Source organism: Moschus berezovskii, chromosome 2 (genome assembly GCF_049115385.1).
Source record: "Moschus berezovskii isolate FMDL1 chromosome 2, NW_MosBer_1.0, whole genome shotgun sequence".
Lineage (NCBI taxonomy): Eukaryota > Metazoa > Chordata > Mammalia > Artiodactyla > Moschidae > Moschus > Moschus berezovskii.
This window is the reverse complement of record NC_142461.1, coordinates 112,019,112-112,037,204: the sequence shown is the minus strand read 5'-3', so window position 1 is coordinate 112,037,204 and position 18,093 is coordinate 112,019,112. Positions and strand designations below refer to the sequence as shown.

The 18,093-nt window shown below is 39.9% G+C and overlaps 1 protein-coding gene across 1 annotated transcript in view; it reads left to right on the top strand.

Annotated features, from left to right (window-relative positions):
* LRP2 (LDL receptor related protein 2) overlaps positions 1–18,093 on the top strand; it is a 184,030-nt gene that overhangs the window by 75,299 nt on the left and 90,638 nt on the right. Inside the window, exons 17-25 of the mRNA XM_088829892.1 lie at positions 5,451–5,643; positions 7,151–7,276; positions 8,192–8,322; positions 10,547–10,681; positions 11,051–11,332; positions 12,293–12,535; positions 13,589–13,708; positions 14,293–14,409; positions 16,739–17,116. Of these exons, the coding sequence (XP_088686018.1) occupies positions 5,451–5,643; positions 7,151–7,276; positions 8,192–8,322; positions 10,547–10,681; positions 11,051–11,332; positions 12,293–12,535; positions 13,589–13,708; positions 14,293–14,409; positions 16,739–17,116 (1,725 nt within the window). The remainder of the gene's footprint in view (positions 1–5,450; positions 5,644–7,150; positions 7,277–8,191; positions 8,323–10,546; positions 10,682–11,050; positions 11,333–12,292; positions 12,536–13,588; positions 13,709–14,292; positions 14,410–16,738; positions 17,117–18,093) is intronic.

The window sequence follows — 18,093 nt, the reverse complement described above, 5'->3', positions numbered from 1 at the left end:
CATCTGTTCTTCTACTGGAAGGAAGAGGAGGTAAATGTGTGGTTAATCTGTTATTTTGAACCAGAAGACCTTTTTTTCTGTAGACTAGAGTTACGTCTGCAGAGCTACGACACACAGGCTGTCTCCCGCAGGTGCCTCCACAGGTCAGCTTCTTATAGCTTTGGCAACTTCAGTTCTCATCACGGTTTTCTTTCTTCTTTTTTTTTTTAAATAAATTTCAAGTCCACATGCTGAGAATATTGCCTTTTAAAATAGTGGTTAAACTCTTTGCACTTTGGTTAGGGAGGTATTACGTTTGCTCTGTTTTTCAGAGTGAAAAGGTGAAATTCAATGAGTTTATGTGCAAAAACCATTCAAAGTCACATTGAAGTCAATATGGGCTGACCCTCAGGGAATTTGCCCCATTAGTGATCCTTTCTCTTCTCCAGCTTTTTTTGTTCTATTGACTTATCCTCATCAGATATGCTGAAATCTCTCTCATCCTAAAAATCCTTCAGCCCACCCTCTGCTTCATGTTCCTCTTTGATTACAGTCTTCTGTCCTCAGGTTTGTGGACAAGCACCTTAAAAGTTTGGTGCACATTTTTTAAGCCCTACTTCCGTATCTGCATTTCTCACCTCTTTGCACTATGTCAGTTTCTTGAAACCAATCTTATCCCAGTCACCTCCAGTCACTTTGTTATAAACTTTCAGTTCTTATCTTTGGCACCTTAGTCATTTTCTTCAATGTTTTTTTCCCCTTGACAACACACTCCTGAATTTCCTTCTGTTTCTTGACCATTATTTCAGTGTTCCTTAAACATTTTTTCTTTAAGTCACTTCAGTTCAGTCACTCAGTCGTGTCCGACTCTTTGCGACCCCATGAACCGCAGCATGCCACGCCTCCCTGCACACAAACCCATGTCCATTGAGTCAGTGATGCCATCCAACCATCTCATCCTCTGTCGTCCCTTCTCCTCCTGCCCTCAATCTTTCCCAACATCAGGGTCATTACAAATGAGTCAGTTCTTCACATGAGGTGGCCAAAGTATTGGAGTTTCAGCTTCAACATCAGTCCTTCCAATGAACACCCAGGACTGATCTCCTTTAGGATGGACTGGTTGGATCTCCTTGCAGTCCAAGGGACTCTCAAGAGTCTTCTCCAACACCATAGTTCAAAAGCATCAATTCTTCAGTGCTCAGCTTTCTTTATAGTCTAACTCTCACATCCATACATGACCTCTGGAAAAACCATAGCCTTGACAAGATGGACCTTTGTTGGCAAAGTAATGTCTCTGCTTTTTAATATGCTGTCTAGGTTGGTCATAACTTTCCTTCCAAGGAGTAAGCGTCTTTTAATTTCATAGCTGCAGTCACCATCTGCAGTGATTTTGGAGCCCAAAAAATAAAGTCAGCCACTGTTTCCCTATCTATTTGCCATGAAGTGATGGGACCGGATGCCGTGATCTTAGTTTTCTGAATGTTGAGCTTTAAGCCAACTTTTTCACTCTCCTCTTTCACTTTCATCAAGACGCTCTTTAGTTCTTCACTTTCTGCCATAAGGGTGGTGTCATCTGCATATCTGAGGTTATTGATATTTTTCCCAGCAATCTTGATTCCAGCTTGTGCTTCCTACAGCCCAGCGTTTCTCATGATGTACTCTGCATATAAGTTAAATAAGCAGGGTGACAATATACAGCCTTGACATTCTCCTTTTCCTGTTTGGAACCAGTGTGTTGTTCAATGACCAGTTCTAACCGTTGCTTCCTGACCTGCATATAGGTTTCTCAAGAGACAGGTCAGGTGGTCTGGTATTCCCATCTCTTTCAGAATTTTCCACAGTTTATTGTGATCCACACAGTCAAAGGCTTTGGCATAGTCAAGCAGAAATAGATGTTTTTCTGGAATTCTCTTACTTTTTCGATGATCCAGAGGATGTTGGCAATTTGATCTCTGGTTCCTCTGCCTTTTCTAAAACCAGCTTGAATATCTGGAAGTTCACGGCTCACGTATTGCTGAAGCCTGACTTGGAGAATTTTAAGCATTACTTTACTAGCGTGTGAGATGAGTGCAATTGTGTGGTAGTTTGAGCATTCTTTGGCATTCCCTTTCTTTGGGATTGGAATGGAAACTGACCTTTTTCAGTCCTGTGGCCACTGCTGAGTTTTCCAAATTTGCTGGCATATTGAGTGTAGCACTTTTATAGCATCATCTTTCAGGATTTGAAATAGCTCAACTGGAATTCCATCACCTCCACTAGCTTTGTTTTTTCTTTATCTGTCCTATATGCAATTGTGATCTCTAGAGTTCAACATTGGAGAAGGCCATGGCAACCCATTCTGGTACTCTTGCTTGGAAAATCCCATGGACGGAGAAGCCTGGTAGGCTGCAGTCCATGGGGTCACGAAGAGTTGGACATGACTGAGCGACCTCACTTTCACTTTTCACTTTCATGCATTGGAGAAGGGCATGGCAACCCACTCCAGTGTTCTTGCCTGGAGAATCCCAGGGACGGGGGAGCCTGATGGGCTGCTGTCTATGGGGTCTCACAGGGTCGGACACGACTGAAGTGACTTAGCAGCAGCAGAGTTCAACATGGGTCCTCTCTTCTAATTGCGCGTTTTCTTCCGCATAATTCTGCACCGTGTCTTTTGTTACCATCTAATGTAGTAAGTGTCTGTTTTAGAATGCAGCCAGGAAATTAAAAGACGCTTACTCCTTGGAAGGAAAGTTATGACCAACCTAGATAGCATATTAAAAAGCAGAGACATTACTTTGCCAACCAAGGTCCGTCTAGTCAAGACTATGGTTTCTCCCGTGGTCATGTATGGATGTGAGAGTTGGACTGTGAAGAAAGCTGATCGCTGAAGAATTGATGCTTTTGAACTGTGGTGTTGGAGAAGACTCTTGAGAGTCCCTTGGACTGCAAGGAGATCCAACCAGTCCATTCTAAAGGAGATCAATCCTGGGTGTTCATTGGAAGGACTGATGCTAAAGCTGAAACTGCAATACTTTGGCCACCTCCTGCGACGAGTTGACTCACTGGAAAAGAATCTGATGCTAGGAGGGATTGGGGGTGGGAAGAGATGGGGACGACAGAGAATGAGATGGCCGGATGGCATCACCGACTCGATGGACGTGAGTTTGAGTGTACTCCAGGAGTTGGTGATGGACAGGGAGGCCTGGCGTGCTGTGATTCATGGGGTTGCGGAGAGTCGGACACGACTGAGCGACTGAACTGAACTGAATGTAGTAAGTATAAATTAGTGTAGGGAAACCTATGATAGGCCATTTCCTGAATGCTTTTCGAGAGTTAAGGGAAAGGTCAGGGAAAGCTTCTTGCAGAAAGTGCTAAAAGTCTCAAACCAAGCTCATGTTCTGGTGTTCACATTCATTGCACCAATTGCCTGTTGGATACTTCACCTGGATATCCCTCAGACCACCTGAAAACCAATGTGTCTAAATATTCACCATTCTTCCCCTTCTCCAGACCTCCCCCTGCAAGGGAAAGGTGTCACCTTTTACCTACTGCCCCACCCTCCCCAAATCTGGTGGTCACCCAAGCTTCTTCCTTTCTTTTAGCCTCTATCATTAACTTGTTAACCTCAGCCCTGCATCTGAACATGTGGAATCCTCGGCGTCTCTCCTTCCCACTTCCACATCTTTTCTACAGTCCTTCATTCGCCACTTCCTTTGGGAAACCTCTCCATTGGACTTGGCTAGTGGTCCAGTGGTTAAGACTTTGCTTCCACTGCATGGGGCATTGGTTCAATCCGTGGTTAGGGAATTAAGATCCTGCATGCTGTGTGATGGGGCCAAGATAAGTAAATAAATAAAAGCAAAATACCTCTCTACACCTATTGTCCTTGTTCAGTTGCTAAGTTGTGTCTGACTCTTTGCAACCCCATGGGTTGCAGCACACCAGGCTTCCCTTTCTTTCACCATCTCCTGGAGTTTGCTCATATTCATGTCAGTGATGCGGGTTAACCATCTCATCCTCCTGTACTTCCTGCCATAATTTCCATACCGTCCTGTGCATACCTTTATCACAGCGCCAATATTCTTCTATTGCTTTCCCTCTTGCCCTAATTGCCTCCCCTCACCTCTCCTACTTCATTATAGATATCTTGAAGACAGTGTCCACATTTCTCTCAAGATGCTTCACTTTTATATGACTCAGTTTCCCCATGTAGAAAGTAGTGAAGTGAAGTGAAATCACTCAGTCGTGTCCGACTCTTTGCAACCCTGTGGACTGTTGCCTACCAGGCTCCTCCGTCCGTGGGATTCTCCAGGCAAGAGTACTGGAGTGGGTTGCCATTTCCATCTCCAGGGATCTTCCCAACCCAGGGATCGAACCTGGGTCTCCCGCATTGGAGGCAGACGCTTTAACCTCTGAGCCACCAGGGAAGCCTCGTGGAAAGTAGAGATAATAGTCATTCCTGCTCTTGAGCTGTTGTGAGGATGGATGAATTCATGTAAAGTATTTGGGCTCATGAAGTGAAGTGAAGTCGCTCAGTCGTGTCTGACTCTTTGTGACCCCATGGACTGTAGCCTACCAGGCTCCTCCATCCATGGGAATTTCCAGGCAAGAATACTGACGTGGGTCGCCATTTCCTTCTCTAGGAGATCTTCGTGACCCGGGATTGAACCCCAGTCTCCGTGTTGTAGGCAGACGCTTTACTGTCCGAGCCACCAGGGAAGTGGTGGCTGGTACTGAGTGCTCAGCATAAGCTGCTGTTATTAGCAATATCATGTTTCCTCAATGTCTAGTATGGTGTCTTGCACAGAGAGGACTTCCTTTGTACAATTTCTCAAATAAATAAATGGAAAAAAGACTAGACTTGTTCCATCAAAAGAAAGAGGTGTGATTGTTTACTCTGATCCTTTTTTTTTTTTTTTTTTTTAAAGAAAAAGGAGGGGGAAAGGCATAAACATTTACAAAGGAAAAAGTGGTCTTTGTTTCTCCCCATACCCAGGTCTGATTTCCTTTCTGGCTGCTGGTCTTTCCCAAACTTGGCAACTTTGTGGCTATGAAAGAATTGTTGATGAGAAGGTTGGGCGGGATTGCCTCACAGATACCCCCAGTCGTACCTGGCAGTGTCAGCTTATCAGTGCTGTCTGTGGGTGGTGGTTGTGGGTATGTGAACTCAGGTATCTCTTCTTCAGATGTTCTGTACTGAGAAATTTTTTCTGGAAGGTTGAACAGGGAGTAAATCCAGGCCATACGACTGCTGGTTCTGTTTAACAGAATCATATCTATTCTTAGAGATCCAGACTTTTGGAGATGAGTAGATTCTAGGTTTATCTCATGTGTTGCTTTGCAGTTTGCAGTTGCTTTATTTTTTTTAAAGAATTTCATGTTACTGAAATAGTCTTTGAGTGCTCACACAAAGTTTAAATATGCAGTGATAGGAAAATGTATATCATATAAAATATGCTTACTTTAAAACATGTCCATATTTTAATTTGCAGGAAGAGAAATTATCACAGCTAACAGGGTGCCAAGTGTTCAAAGTTTGAGTTTTGATTGGATTTCGAGGAATCTCTATTGGACAGATTCTTCTTATAGGAGTGTCAGTGTCATAAAGCTAGCTGATAAATCAAGACGTACAATCATCCAGAATTTAAATAACCCACGGTCAATCGTAGTTCATCCTACTGCTGGGTAAGTATGTTCATGTTTTCTTAAGAAAACAAGTGATGCCATAGGTATTTGGCAAATTTAGTAAATACAAGATTGAACCATGTAAATTGAAATCACCTTAGACTGTATCTGTTAGCATATGCTGAAATTATCACTTTACCTCCTTTCAAAAACTTTCTCCTAAGTTTTGGCTTTCCCAGCCTTCACTGAACTGTGTTTTTTTCATAGTCACATAGGACCAAACAGTGAGTCACAGATTCGGTGGAGAAGGAATGAATATGCAGAATTATCAGGAAAGGCTCAAATTCCTTCCCAGCTTTAATGCATAGTACAAAGTTTACCAAAGCTTTCTAAATCGTTCAGTAGTTTTCAGAATGAAAAGTCTTTCAGACTACAAAGTGTTTAACCACTGCATTGTTGATGGAGTCAGGCAAGAAAAGATAGAGCATTTCACATCATCCCTTCTAGTTCTTACCTTTTTTTATTTAAATATGTTTGATAGTCTGATAGCTTACTATAACGTCTTAAGCCAGGGAGTTATGTTTTAATACAGTAATAAAAAAGTGATGACTGGTAACTTACTAAAGCCTGATTGAGGGTACATAGCAAACACTTTACATAGTTCATAATCTCATCTAATCCAAAAGCTGGTTTGTGAGTGAGTATATACAAGACCTGTTTTGGACCTTAGAGAGATAAAGTAACTTGCTCAAGGACCCACAGCTATTAAGCAACAGTTAGTATTAAAATTCCAGACCTATCTGACTGCAAAGCCTGTGTGTCTCATATATTTTAAAACTGACGATGCTATTTATAAGAAGTTTTATTGCCCGATAGAGAGTTAAATGTTGATTTTCTACTGAATTTATCTTAAGCTAAGTCTTTGGCAGTGGGTTTTAAAAAGGCGTTAAATTCCTTTCGTAATCAGTCGTTCATTTAAAACAATATGAAGTCGCATTTCAAGAGTTACCTTTTGGAAAAGACTCATTTTAGTTCTTAAGGCTCACATGAAAGAGAAGAGCTTCTCCCCCCTACAATTATATTTTTGCTACCCTTTGAAATAAAAAAAGGCATAAAAAAGATGTCTTGGGTAAAACATCTTGGGTACATTGATTTGGATGCATTTTTAATCAGGAATGAAATGCTTTGGGGCAAATTCCTTGTGGAAGATGATTAAAGAGTCATCTAGTGGATCCTGGATGTTTAATCTAGAAAGAAAGTGAGAGATTATAAAATCTGTTTTTGTTTTGCTCATTGTTTATTTCAAGGACATATAGTATTAATAATCTGAATTTTGTCTTTTTAAAGAGCCTACTTGGCGACAGTAGTCCTGAAGTGTAGCACAGTGGTTCTCTGCCCTGGATGCTCATTTTAATGCTATTTGTATTTTCCATATATTTTTTAAAATATAAACCCTACAGAAAACTAGTTTGCAGCAATTCTCTGGAGAATCTGTGTTTGTGCTTAAATCTAAGTCACATAGTTTGTGCCAATGTTAACATCTTTGCTTTATTAAATCCTTTTCTAGGTATATATTCTTCTCAGTTTGGTACCGTCCTGCTAAAATCCTGAGAGCATGGGCTGATGGATCTAACATTATACCTATAGTAAACACTACTCTTGGGTGGCCCAGTGGGCTGTCCATTGATTGGAGGTAAGTAGGAATCATCCCAAATTGCTGCTAAAGGAGACATATTGTAGTTGGCCAGCTTCCGCTGGGATGAAAATGTATGCATTAAAATGAATATTCTGAAAATTGCTAGAGGAAGCAGAATAGGGCAAGACTCAGGGAAATAGAAGAAGGATTTGATGAAGTACTAGTCATCTGTAATTTTTACAGGGGCCATCTTGAGAATAGGGAATATTTGGTGTCAACAAATGTATATTTGCCTGTGTGCACTATGGGAGGATTTTTGGACTATCAGATTTAAATTTTAAGAAATTGATCTGTCAAGTAATATAGGAAAAGGTAACAGGGTAAACAAGCTTAGAGATATCAAATGCAAAAGCAGTTCATAGGAGAAAAAATAGGAAGAAATGTGTTTAACTTTTCAAACATAAGTTACTCATGGTATCTTTCCTAAATGTGGATTTAATAAGGCGAAAACTAGAGTTCTTAACTTGAAGATAACATTTCAGGTTTTCTAACACATTTGAAAATCACTTCATGAAAGTTGCTTCGTTTTTCTGGGGAACATAAGACTATTAAACTTTGCTTAATGAATGTAAATGTGTCAACTGAACACGCTGTTCAGTTGTTGCTGTTGTTGTTTAGTTGCTAAGTCATGTATGACTCTTTTGTGACCCCATGGACTGTCCAGCTCTTAGTTGTGTCCAACTCATTCCACTCCATGGACTGTAGCCCACCAGGTTCCTCTGTCCAAGGGATTTCCAAGGCAAGAATACTGGCCTGGGTTGCCATTTCCTTCTTCAGGGGGATCGAACTGCATTGCAGACGGATTTTTTACTGCTGAGCCACCAGGGAAGTTCCTGATTATGAATGCCCTCAGTATAAGGTGTGCTTGTCTAATTTCTGAATAACCAATAACTAAGCATTTTGTTATTCTAGTTCTTCACGATTGTACTGGGTAGATGCCTTTTTTGATAAAATTGAGCACAGTACCTTTGATGGTTCAGACAGAAAAACCCTGACCAATGTACATCAGTTGACAAATCCATTTGGACTTGCTGTCTCTCAAGGTATGTTTTGAAGCAAAAGTGTTTTACTTACACTGTGCAAGCCGTATAAAACTCATCCTCATTTGGCAATCTCATAATTCCACAAAAACTGGTCACTTATGAAATGGTGCTCTTATGTCTAAATAAAACATTTGGTTTGTTGATTAAATATTATTTTCTGTTTGAGACATTTTTATATAACAGTGCATCTGTTTTCTTCCTCCCATCTCCCCTCTTGTGAGTATAGGCATGTTCTTGTGGGTTCAGTTGCTGGAAATAAGAGTCTAGCTTGGCACCATGAAACAGGTGGTTTGTTTAGTCTTGATAATAGGGTTTCTGTGAATGATTGTGCAGCATGTGCCAGGCCAAGAGAGTAAGGAGAAACTAAAATCTACCCTGGTTCTGCTTGACAAACCATAATTAATCTAGTTAGAGAGGTGCCATTTTGTGATCCACGAAAGCCCCTACACTTAGGCTGGTTGTGTCTCAGGTTGAAACTTCCTGCATGTATGCTAAGTCACTCAGTTTAACTCACAAAGTATCTGACTCTTTGAGACTCTATGGACTATAGCCCACCAGGCTCCTCTGTCCATGGAATTCTCCAGGCAGGAATACTGGAATGGGTTGCCGTGCCCTTTGCCAGGGGATCTTCCCCATCCAGGGACTGAACCCACGTCTCCTGCATTGCAGTTGAATTCTTTTCCATTGAGCCACCAGGGAAGTCCTGAAATTTCCTACTGTGAATAATTGGCATACTGCTTTTAAAAAAAAGTAGACACTGACTATAATTCGAAGACTTTCTCATACACATGTAGTATGGAATGAATAACTAGTAAATATATTCCATATTCCCCCCCTGTTTTCTGTGGAGGAGTGCATGTTATTTTAAAATATTTTAAGTGCTCTTGTGAGATTTTTGAGTCAGTTATAAATATGCATCCCCCCTCTTCCCAGCCTATGCATTCTTTTTCCCTTTCTACTAATGCTATCCGACACATCCTATTTGTTCTCACATAGGAACAGTATAAACATGTTAAATTTTCTCTGCTCTTTGCTGGAATATTTTGCAATTAAATAAAAACTGCATTTTTATTAAATAAAAATTTATTTATTAAAATAAAAATTTATTAAATAAAAATGCAGTTTTTATTTAACTGCAGGTTTGCAGTTTGATTTCCAGTCAGGCTAAATATCATTTAGTGAGTCCAATGACTGATTAGTCATTGATTAGACCATAGATAAGGAAAACTGGTTTTATGATAAAATTTGTGACATCTTAGTCATTTTCTGGTCAGTTGGAATTTTTAGTTGGTTATTGTTTTTTTCTTTGGAAAACTATTGAAATATGCATTTATTTCCCTCCTTTAGTATCTAAGGTAAAGTGAATGCAATTGAATTTTTGATGTTTAAAATCTTGTATGGCGTCTAACTTCCATTTTCAGCTTTGTGGAGCATTATTGTCTTTTAAGGTATAGGAACACTTATGTGGATAAATTTTATTGACCCCTAAACATACACTAACATTTCCTTCTTGAACTATATCTGTGCTTTGCCTTCTCAAAGCTCATTTTGAAATCTGAGAGTCAAATTTTTTTAAAAATGTTCTCATTAAATATGGGATATAAAATGTGTGACCTGGAAGAGAACTTAGAGATTAATTTTACTAGAAACATGAGCCCCCTCACAGTGAAGATCACTCAGCAGTTTAGTGCTATGGCTCGGATAAGAACTCAGTCTCCTGAGGCATCATCTCATATTGTATAAAAGAATCCTGAGATTAAAAAAATTTTTACCCATAGAGGTCTAAGCCCAATTGCTATTAAGTACCGTCACAACATTCCATATTCCAATATTCTTCCCTGAATCTGAACACTACTATTATTAAAAATATAGGCTTCTTCTAGGTAGGATCTCTCTCAGATATCTATACTAGCAACTCTTTCTACTGTTTTTATTCCCTAGCACTCTTGTGTCAGGAAGTATTCTTCCAACTCTGTTGTTTTATTAAAGGTCCTTAGCTTCAGAGGCTCAAAAGTCAACAAATAAATTTTTTCTTTAAGAAAAAAAAATATATATAAGCTTCTAAAGAGTCATTTCTAGAATTACAAGTTATGGAAAACAAATCTATTTATTTAAACAGATACTTATGAAAGAAGCTTCCCACATTTAGAAGAAGCGTTACAAACATATTGCATTTTCCCAGGTGAGCTGTGGCAAATAAACTTATCACTATATTTCTTCTTAGACTATATATATGTTACTGATTGGAGACGTGGTATTGTTCGATTTGGGAAATACAATCCTGGACAATCGGTTGTTCTCCGAAGTGGTGTTGGTTCTGTAATGCGTGCGAAAGTATATGATTCTAGAATCCAGACAGGTGAGTAATGTTGCCAGGTTGTTTTGTATGGATGTATTTAATATGGTGGCTCCTTTTACCTTTAAATACTTCTTATTTACTGTAACTCCTGATAGTTTTATCTTCCTGTCACTGAGATAATTTTAATGTGTAAGAATTTCTATTCAACTCTACTAACTTTAAGCATATGGGAGGAAAAACACGTTTCAGCACTTCTTTGTATTTAAATTGAATGTGTCATTTGGCGTGTTCCTTTCCAAGAAGAAGTCAGTTTTTAATATTGGGTCTGAGAAGCATTCTTTCCCATTCATTTTTTGTGACAAACCCAACCTGTGATCAACCTAAAAGGTATGTGCTTAACTCCCTTATTTGGGGGCATTGCTTTTTCAGGGTCTAATGCCTGTAACCGACCCACCAATCCAAATGGCGACTGCAGCCACTTCTGCTTCCCAGTGCCGAATTCCCAGCGGGTGTGTGGCTGCCCCTATGGAATGAGTCTGGCTTCTGATCATTTGACCTGTGTGGAGAACTCATCCCGAGAGCCGCCGGTGGAGCAGTGTGGCACTCTTTCCTTCCCCTGTCACAATGGCAGATGCGTGCCCCTTCGGTATCGCTGTGATGGATTTGATGACTGTCTTGATAACAGTGATGAGGTCCAGTGTACCACATCTAGTAAGTAGCTTATACATTAGCCATACGTCCTATGATAATATATAACAGAGAGAGATGCGCTTTAAAAAAAAGCTTAGGTTATCTCCATAGCAAAAAGGAATATGTATGCGAAAGGCTTAGAAAGCTGGACGATGAATATTATTCATAGATAATGTTACAGATGATTTCTAGCTTTATTTGGACTATCCTTGATAAAATTTTTTTTCTGACATTGGGTGGACATGCAGAATCACTGCGTCTTGGCCTCTCCTACTCCAAAATAAACGGGATCTAATCTATAGTACTGGAGAGAATGGTATCATGGAATAAGTGTTTGCAATAATAGCTTTTGAAAATCTCATGTACTATATTCGTTTTTCCTCCTATAGGTATAAAATGGATTATGGGTGAAATGGTGATTTTAACCTTTATAATCTTCTTATGATGGTAATCCATTTTATAATAAATACTATTGTGAAAGATTAAAAAAACTCAGAAATTTCTATCAAGGAGACATTAATAGAAAGAGAAATGACATTTGAAAATAAAAGTGCTCATTTGTACATTTTTGAATTTATAAAGGTTTATTTTGTTTTGCTTTATTTTGCACTTTTCTAAGAGTGCAGATTTTTACATAAATGTTTTATCAATTTCAAATGAGCCATATGATGAGAGGAAGCATAGCTTAGAGGCAAAGGATGGGCCTTACAGTTGTGACAACTAGAACTTTGGTCTTGGGCAGATGCCTAAGCCTCTCAAAGCCTCAATTTCCTCATCTGTATAATACAGATAATTATGTGTACCTGGCAGTATCCTTGTGAGGATTCAGAGAGAAAAAATATGTAAATAATAGTTGCCAAATAAACGTCAGCGAATGATGATGACTTTCACCTTTTGTGTAATGCTCCCATTGAAAGGTAAGATCTCATTTAAAAGGCTGTAAAAACCAATGTCTTTAAGACCAGTTGGTTTCTATTGTAGATGCTACCTGTTCACCTTTAGCATTTGAGTGCAAACACGAAGGACACTGCATTCCCTCAATGTGGCGCTGTGACGGAGAGAATGACTGTCTGGATGGCAGTGATGAGCAGAACTGCCCCACCCGAGCACCCACTTCCTGCCGTGCTGATCAGTTCACCTGTGACAATAACTTCTGTATCCCAAGGAGCTGGGTCTGTGACACAGATAATGATTGTAGGGATGGATCAGATGAAAAGTCATGCAGTAAGTTTTGAACTGATTTCTCTTGGCTGGTCAGCCTAGTAAATAGATTTAAACCATCAGTAGGCCTTGAGTACTTTCCTTGAAGGCTCATATAATTTTCATTGTATCTTAGACACTTCTATTCCATCTGTCAACCAGTGTATTAATAGGCTGTAAAAGCAAAGACATGGGAAGTCTTGCTAAATATTTTCTATGGAAGCAAAACAAGGACTGTCTTTGATATCTAACTAATATCCAGATGGAAACTGGAAAATAAAAATCCCACAACTAACTGTTCAGATATTTAAAACAATTGCCCTTTCTAAATCATATAAACACACCCAGACGTTTAGCTACTGGTTTTTCTTTTCATTTATACAGGCAAAAAGACAATAGAATAAAAAGGCAAAGAACATTTCAATTTCATTAATCTTACACACCTGTGCAAAGGTGGTGCAGAGTTCCCTGGACTAAGTTCTGTTTTGGTTGCATGATTTGGCTAGCCCCTTTTTTTTCAGGGCTAGATAAGCTTTAAGATCCCCTCTAGCTTTCACATTCTGTGAGACTATATTATGATTCCTGTTTTGGGTCGTGGAGGCAGCCCGTCTGACGCTAAGGCTATGTCTCTTCAGCCAGCTAAGGTCCTGGTTTTGAGGATAGTTCTGCTTAGACTTTGGATTAAATTCAGTTATCATGATCCAGTTAAGTCCGGTTATCATGTGGACCATGCTCCAAGACCACAGGCCATCCTGTCTTGTGGGCTGGGTTTCATTGCTTAGCTGTGCAGAAGAGTCTTGGACTTCATAGTATTCATGAGGTGTAGTCCAAAGCAAGGCCATGATGCTTATCTTCTACATCTGGTCTGTTTTTCAGAGTATCCTCACAGTTTCTGACTCTGCCCTATATTATTTCTGTTCCTCTCTCCAAAAGGCGATCTGCCTGACATGCAGGAATTTTAAGCACACATACAACTGAGATAATTTATGTATTTCCTAAGCATTATACAGTTTGGCTCTGGTACACATTGGACAAGAAATAAACTATTAACTTGGTTTTGTTTTTGGATGACATTAGATTATACACAGACATGTTCACCTACTCAGTTTCATTGCCCTGATCACCGATGTATTGCCCTATCTTTTGTCTGTGATGGGACCAAGGACTGTGCTGATGGGTCTGATGAGATTGGTTGTAGTAAGTACTTTGTTTTATTTTTTTAATTAATTAATTGCTTAATTAATCCATTGAGGTTGTAAGTCCATAACTGATTTATATGTTTCAGGTGTACAACATACTAATTAACATTCAAAGATTAAATCCATTTATAATTGTAAAATACCAGCTATATTCCCTTTGTTGTGTAATACATTCCTGTAGCTTATCCCTATCTTGCCCCTGCCCCTTCTTTCTGCCCACTGTTAACCACTTGCTTGTTCTCTGTCTGTGAGTCTTTTAGGTTATTTTCATTAGTTTGCTTTAGTTTTTAGATTCCACATATAAGTGACATTATATGGTATTTGTCTTTCTCTTTATGACTAAGTCCATCCACGTTGTTGCAGATGGCAAAATTTCATTCTTTTTTATGGCTGAGTGGTGCTTCATTGTGTGTATATATATATCACATTTTCTTTATCTATTCCTCTGTTTATGGACAAATAAACTGCTTATCTATCTTGGCTATTGTAATAATGGTTTATTTTTATTCATGGTGTTTAGAAAAATTTCAATGTTCAGTTGTTCCTTGGCTTAATTTCTAATATTTTTCTCTCATTTTTCAGTAATTAACTGCACTGCTTCTCAATTTGCATGTGCTAGTAATGGTCAGTGTATTAGCAAGACATATCGTTGTGATGGTATTTTTGACTGCGATGACCACTCTGATGAGACAGATTGTCGTAAGTACCATATACATAGCATGTTTCAGGTGATGGGGTTATTTCTTATTTACCAGGATTGCTCTTACCACAGATTTTCTCTTAGATAAGCTAGAGGGAAGGCAGCCTAATTAACAAAACATTGTTCAAGGACCACAGTATTGATTGTATAATAAAATCAAATCAACATCACCAAATAGGGATAAATTGTGAATCAAGTAGTTGTAAATGGGCACTTTCAAATTGTCTTTTGAGTAGGTTAAATATTTCTCAGGTATTTTTGTTTTCAGTATTACCTGGGGCATTCAAAATTAGTGGGTTTCAATGAGGTTTGCCATATATAAAGATATTTTAATGGTTTCTTTTAAGTCTCAATAGGGAGGTCACATCAAGCAAATCATTTATTTAGTACCTGCTAACATGTTTTCTGTGGTCTTTGTCCTGGGAGTCTGATAGAAAGTAAGAAACAAAGCAAGGCAGATAGTTATAAGGGCTTTGTAGAAATGATACAGATAAAATTCAATGAAGGTTCCGAGAAAAGAAATTTTTTGAGGGTTCAAGGAGGACTTCATGGACTATAAATCTGATGGACCTATAAACTTCACAGGCTGTAGACCTAATAATGGAAAGGATTTGTTATTGTCATTTTTATATTAAACAAGGTGAGGTGATCATTTGTTTGAATGTTGGTGTTTTGTATCATAAAAAGTAGGTTTCTATCCGTTCTCCTCCCTGATCAGAAAAGAGGGTTTCCCTGATGGCTCAGTGGTACAGAATCCACCTGCCAATGCAGGAGATGAGGGTTTGATCCCTGGGTCCGGAAGATCCCTGGAGAAGGAAATGGCAGCCCACTCCAGTATTCTTGCCTAGAGAATCCCGTGGACAGAGGAGCCTGGTGGGCTATAGTCCCTGGGGTCACAAAGAGTCGGACACGGCTGAGTGACTATAACAACAACAACAATCAGAAAGGGACAGTTTAAATCTATGGATAAAAGAAAATATAAACGCTTACATACTTAATAAGTCTGTACAACACCTAGAAATTCTTAATCACCAAAGTTTCTGTTTCACATTGAAAACATGGCATTCTTCTCAGGTGATCTGAGGTTAAAGTGCCATTGCCTCTGGCTTTCTATTACCTTACAAGGTCCCTGGGAGAGAGTTTGGGTTTACTCCTGTGAAATAGGCAAGCAATCAACAAGAATTGCTTGACGAATAGTGGAAAGTTTGCAAAGAATGGAAGATTTACAGTCATCTTGGCTTCATCATCATCTGTTCAGTCACTCAGTCGTGTCCGACTCTTTGTGACCCCATGAACCGCAGCACGCCAGGTCTCCCTGTTCATCACCAACTCCTGGCTGCTGCTGCTAAGTTACTTCAGTCGTGTCCGACTCTGTGTGACCCCATAGACGGCAGACCACCAGGCTCCGCCGTCCCTGGGATTCTCCAGGCAAGAACACTGGAGTGGGTTGCCATTTCCTTCTCCAGTGCATGAAGGTGAAAAGTGAAAGTGAAGTTGCTCAGTCGTGTCCGACTCTTCATGACCCCACAGGCTGCAGCCTACCAGGCTTCTCCGTCCATGGGATTTTCCAGGCAAGAGTACTGGAGTGGGTTGCCATTGCCTTCTCTAATTTGCATGTTACTCTAGGTATTTCTTGACTTCCTACTTGGCTTCATTTAGTATAATTCATTTGAGGGAAAGTGATAACATCCAAATATATGAAATACATGAATTCCATGTCACCATAGCTGTTTGCTGCTGCTGCTGCTGCTGCTAAGTCACTTCAGTCGTGTCCGACTCTGTGTGACCCCATAGACGGAAGCCCACCAGGCTCCCCCGTCCCTGGGATTCTCCAGGCAAGAACACTGGAGTGGGTTGCCATTTCCTTCTCCAATGTGTGAAAGTGAAAAGTGAAAGTGAAGTCGCTCAGTCGTATCCGACCCATAGCGACCCCACGGACTGCAGCCTACCAGGCTCCTCCATCCATGGGATTTTCTAGGCAAGAGTACTGGAGTGGCTTGCCATTGCCTTCTCCGCCATAGCTGTTTAACCTCTACTAAATGCTCTGATGATTCTTTATTATTTAATCCAAAGTTAGAAACACAGGAAATATAATTTTCTTTTGACTCAGGGACTTCTATCCATTGTACATCCGTTTCTTTGTTATCAGACCCATTAATCAGATCAGACAGAGAAGACAATCATTTTAGATGTTAATATTACCTTTGTCGTAATCATTATTAGAAACCCACCCATTGATCCAAAATGACTTCTTCTGAACCTAGGAGTTGTATAAAAGGGATTATGGATCACATTCACAAACGCATTTTCCTCATGCTGTTCTCTTAGCAACCAGGCCTCCTGGTATGTGCCACCAAGATGAATTCCAGTGCCAAGAAGATGGGATCTGCATTCCAAAGACCTGGGAGTGTGATGGGCATGAGGACTGCCTCCAGGGATCTGATGAGCACAATGGCTGTCCCCCCAAAACCTGCCATCCATCTCATTTCGTCTGTCAAAATGGAAACTGCATCTATAGAAATTGGCTCTGTGATGGGGACAATGATTGCGGAGACATGAGCGATGAGAAGGACTGCCCTACTCAGCCCTTTCAGTGTCCCAGTTGGCAGTGGCAATGCCCCGGCCATAGCATCTGTGTGAATCTGAGTGCAGTGTGTGATGGTATCCCTGACTGCCCTGGTGGGACAGATGAGTCCCCACTTTGCAGTAAGTTTCCTGACCACAGTTTACTGGCCATGAACTCATCCTGAGCAGTGGCCAGCTGCGTGTCATCATTGTCACAATCACCATGTAGTTCTTGAGGAGGGAATCTCAGTTCTCTGAATTTCAACCTGTGTAGGGATAGCCCTCATGGAATTCAAATAAATCATCACTGGATAGTATTTCTCATTTAATCCTTTGCACCCAGTTCTGTGTTTTTACTTCATTAGATCATGAAATTAAATTTGGTTGTGTTGGGTAATGCACTCATACGTTTTTCTAACTTTCATATTTCCTAATTTCAATCAGAACTTGCCACAAAACAAAGTCCAGGGATTTGTGTTTGCTGTGATTAAAATCCTGTGATTGGCATATCATCCTAATTACTGTCCTTCCTTTCTTTGCTCTTTAATCAATGCTCACTCTCAGATGAACCCCAGCCAGGTATGACTGCAAAGTATTTTAGATTCTTATGATTTTATTTGCATTGCGTTTGTGCTGAAAATGTCCTAATCATTTTGGCTTACTTCCCCTTCTGCTACATGTTTCATACTATGACTCTTATAAATAAGAGTACACATGGAAATAGAGGGTATTTGCATCTACAGGCAGATAACTATCGTGGGTGCCTCAGGCACAGTCATTTTACACCTGAAAGTAAGGATGATGGTATGTTGGTGTAACTATGCCCTCGAGTCTTTCAGTTGTCTTTCCCCTTTGTAAACCTTTCAGCTCTGTTCTTCAGTGTCGAAGTCTTGTCTTCCATATCTGTGTAGGTAGAAGAATGACAGAGAACAAACGGGAAGTCATTTAGGTCTCTTTGCATGCTTTACCACAGACAGTTATGTTTCTTTTTGCTTAGTTTATATTTCCTCCACATTTCTCTCATTGCACTAAATGGAGTTATATTAGAGGGCTGTAGTGAAGAAAGTGGTCCATGTCCAGTGGATGTGAAAGATGGTAAATCCTTAGGCAAGTCGGAG